General features: G+C 39.3%; 1 protein-coding gene across 1 annotated transcript in view; it reads right to left on the bottom strand.

The window, feature by feature from the left end:
- Window positions 1-4,328: 4,328 nt before the first annotated feature.
- Window positions 4,329-4,605, bottom strand: part of LOC115920224 (vacuolar protein sorting-associated protein 13-like) — a gene marked incomplete at its 5' end in the record, with an annotated part of 2,686 nt that continues 2,409 nt past the window's right edge. The window contains one exon of the mRNA XM_030975557.1: window positions 4,329-4,594. Within this exon, the coding sequence (XP_030831417.1) occupies window positions 4,431-4,594 (164 nt within the window). The remainder of the gene's footprint in view (window positions 4,595-4,605) is intronic.

The following is a 4,605-nucleotide window of genomic DNA, read 5'->3' as shown; positions in this document are numbered from 1 at the left end:
CCTTACCATTTCGGCCAGAAATTGGTGTTTATTCAAATTATCACAATATTTGCCCCTACGCCCCTTTCAAAGGGATATGGGGGTCAGGATCCATCTAATGGCATGTATGTACATTCATTGTGGGGAAACTAGCCTATTCAAAAAATATAATATTTTCCTTCAAAATCCTGAACCACCCCGGCCCTTACCATTTTAGCCTGAAATTGGTGTTTATTCAAATTATCACAATATTTGCCCCTACGCCCCTTTCAAAGGGATATGGGGGTCAGGATCCATCTAATGGCATGTATGTACATTCATTGTGGGGAAACTAGCCTATTCAAAAAATATAATATTTTCCTCCAAAATGCTGAACCACCCCGGCCCTTACCATTTCAGCCTGAAATTGGTGTTTATTCAAATTATCACAATATTTGCCCCTACGCCCCTTTCAAAGGGATATGGGGGTCAGGATCCATCTAATGGCATGTATGTACATTCATTGTGGGGAAACTAGCCTATTCAAAAAATATAATATTTTCCTCCAAAATGCTGAACCACCCCGGCCCTTACCATTTCAGCCTGAAATTGGTGTTTATTCAAATTATCACAATATTTGCCCCTACGCCCCTTTCAAAGGGATATGGGGGTCAGGATCCATCTAATGGCATGTATGTACATTCATTGTGGGAAAACTAGCCTAATCAAAAAATATAATATTTTCCTCCAAAATGCTGAACCACCCCGGCCCTTACCATTTCTGCCAGAAATTGGTGTTTATTCAAATTATCACAATATTTGCCCCTACGCCCCTTTCAAAGGGATATTGGGGTCAGGATCCATCTAATGGCATGTATGTACATTCATTGTGGGGAAACTAGCCTATTCAAAAAATATAATATTTTCCTTCAAAATCCTGAACCACCCTGACCCTTACAATTTCGGCCCGAAAAATGTGATAATTCAAATTTTTACAATATTTGCCCCTACGCCCCTTTCAAAGGGATATGGGGGTCAGGATCCATTTAATGGCATGTATGTACATTCATTGTGGGGAAACTAGCCTATTCAAAAAATATAATATTTTCCTCCAAAATGCTGAACCACCCCGGCCCTTACCATTTCGGCCAGAAATTGGTGTTTATTCAAATTATCACAATATTTGCCCCTACGCCCCTTTCAAAGGGATATGGGAGTCAGGATCCATCTAATGGCATGTATGTACATTCATTGTGGGGAAACTAGCCTATTCAAAAAATATAATATTTTCCTCCAAAATGCTGAACCACCCCGGACCTTACCATTTCAGCCTGAAATTGGTGTTTATTCAAATTATCACAATATTTGCCCCTACGCCCCTTTCAAAGGGATATTGGGGTCAGGATCCATCTAATGGCATGTATGTTCATTCATTGTGGGGAAACTAGCCTATTAAAAAAATATAATATTTTCCTTCAAAATGCTGAACCACCCCGGCCCTTACCATTTCAGCCTGAAATTGGTGTTTATTCAAATTATCACAATATTTGCCCCTACGCCCCTTTCAAAGGGATATGGGGGTCAGGATCCGTCTAATGGCATGTATGTACATTCATTGTGGGGAAACTAGCCTAATCAAAAAATATAATTTTTTCCTCCAAAATGCTTTACCACCCCGGCCCTTACAATTTCGGACCGAAAGTTGTGATAATACAAATTTTTACAATATTTGCCCCTACGCCCCTTTCAAAGGGATATGGGGGTCAGAATCCATTTAATGGCATGTATGGACATTCATTGTGGGGAAACTAACCTATTAAAAAAATATAATATTTTCCTCCAAAATGCTGAACCACCCCGGCCCTTACCATTTCGGCCAGAAATTGGTGTTTATTCAAATTATCACAATATTTGCCCCTACGCCCCTTTCAAAGGGATATGGGGGTCAGGATCCATCTAATGGCACGTATGTACATTCATTGTGGGGAAACTAGCCTATTCAAAAAATATAATATTTTCCTTCAAAATCCTGAACCACCCCGGCCCTTACCATTTTAGCCTGAAATTGGTGTTTATTCAAATTATCACAATATTTGCCCCTACGCCCCTTTCAAAGGGATATGGGGGTCAGGATCCATCTAATGGCATGTACATGTATGTACATTCATTGTGGGGAAACTAGCCTATTCAAAAAATATAATATTTTCCTCCAAAATGCTGAACCACCCCGGCCCTTACCATTTCAGCCTGAAATTGGTGTTTATTCAAATTATCACAATATTTGCCCCTACGCCCCTTTCAAAGGGATATGGGGGTCAGGATCCATCTAATGGCATGTATGTACATTCATTGTGGGGAAACTAGCCTATTCAAAAAATATAATATTTTCCTCCAAAATGCTGAACCACCCCGGCCCTTACCATTTCAGCCTGAAATTGGTGTTTATTCAAATTATCACAATATTTGCCCCTACGCCCCTTTCAAAGGGATATGGGGGTCAGGATCCGTCTAATGGCATGTATGTACATTCATTGTGGGAAAACTAGCCTAATCAAAAAATATAATTTTTTCCTCCAAAATGCTTTACCACCCCGGCCCTTACAATTTCGGCCCGAAAGTTGTGATAATACAGATTTTTACAATATTTGCCCCTACGCCCCTTTCAAAGGGATATGGGGGTCAGGATCCATCTAATGGCATGTATGGACATTCATTGTGGGGAAACTAACCTATTAAAAAATTAAACAAGTTTGGAGTTTAAATCTCCAGTGGTTCTTGAGATACATGTAATGTGATAACAATCTCAATGTATGGAATTTCATAAGTTGACCTCTGTGACCCTTGACCTTTGACCTACGTGCTCCAAAATCTAATCAGATTGTCTTCCTATGGTGATACACACTATCATTAAGTTTGAAGTTTAAATCTCCAGTGGTTCTTGAGATATTATGATTTGGTGATACATACTATCATTAAGTTTGAAGTGAAAATTCTCCAGTGGTTCTTGAGATATCTCGATAACGATCTCAATGTATGGAATTTCATAAGTTGACCTCTGTAACCCTTGACCTTTGACCTACATGCTCCAAAATCTAATCAGATTGTCTTCCTTTGGTGATACACACTATCATTAAGTTTGAAGTTTAAATCTCCAGTGGTTCTTGAGATATTATGATAACAATCTCAATGTATGGAATTTCATAAGTTGACCTCTGTGACCCTTGACCTTTGACCTACGTGCTCCAAAATCTAATAAGATCGTCTTCCTATGGTGATACATACTATCCTTAAGTTTGAAGTTTTTACATCTCCAGTGGTTCTTGAGATATCATGATAACAATCTCAACGTATGGAATTTCATAAGTTGACCTCTATGACCCTTGACCTTTGACCTACGTGCTCCAAAATGTAATCAGATTGTTTTCCTATAGTGATACACAATATCACTAAGTTTGAAGTTTAAATCTCCTGTGGTTCTTGAGATATCATGATAACAATCTCAATGTATGGAATTTCATAAGTTGACCTCTGTGACCCTTGACCTTTGACATACCCAAAATCTAATCAGATCGTCTTCCTATGGTGATACATACTATCCTTAAGTTTGAAGTTTAAATCTCAAATGGTTCTTGAGATATCGCGCTAACAAACTCAATACAAGGAATTTCATAAGTTGACCTCTGTGACCTGTGACCTTTGACCTACGTACTCCAAAATCTAATCAGATCGTCTTCCTATGGTGATAAATACTATTCCCGAGTCTTAAGTTTAAATCTTAAATGGTTCTTGAGATATTGTGATAACGGTCAAACGGGACGGACGTACGGACGGACGTACGGACGGACGGACGGACAACCCGAAAACATGATGCCTCCGGCACCACCTTCGGTGGCGGAGGCATAAAAAAGTAAATAACATCTACAGTACACATGCATTTTACTTAAAGACCATCAATACTACTGGGCCAGAAGGGATTAGACCACACAGCGAGGTCACTGACAGGTGGCTATCTCATTAACTCAGCTCTCAACTAACATAAGAAAAAGAGGATCATGGGGGACAAACAGGCACCGATTGTGGAAATTTTCTATATAGAGGGAGCAAGTACATGTAGCTACAAGTAGGACAGTGAGGCTTTAAGAACGATAAGACTACATGTATGTGCATGCATATCTTTAATACAACTTTAACATACAGACTTGTTCTTTTTTTGGTTCATCTCCTAATTTCGTGGGTTTGAATTCTTCATAAAAAGATTTCCCACTGATTTCATGAACTGGGCCTGTTGCATAAAATTTACCATTAAAGGTCACTTTGCCATCAATGGCAATTACCATGGTAACATGGCTCAACAGCCAATCACAATCAAGATTACCATGGTACTTACCATTGATGGCAAAGTTACCATCAATGGTAAGTTTTGTGCAACAGGGCCCATGTGTATTTATAATCTATATGAGGCCCGCTTTGCATCACAAAACCAGTAATGAATTAATATAAGGATGCATTATAACTATATCTGTAATACGACAAGTGTCTTTGAGACTGACCTTCTGGTAGTCCTCATCGAAAGAGAGAACAGAGAGGGCCTTGCCCAGGGTGCCGGATACACCTCCAAATGCATCTGCTACTCCACCTGAAAGAGAG

This window comes from Strongylocentrotus purpuratus, unplaced genomic scaffold (assembly GCF_000002235.5).
Source record: "Strongylocentrotus purpuratus isolate Spur 01 unplaced genomic scaffold, Spur_5.0 spur5_contig_790, whole genome shotgun sequence".
NCBI lineage: Eukaryota > Metazoa > Echinodermata > Echinoidea > Camarodonta > Strongylocentrotidae > Strongylocentrotus > Strongylocentrotus purpuratus.
This window is presented reverse-complemented; position numbering and strand designations above follow the sequence as displayed.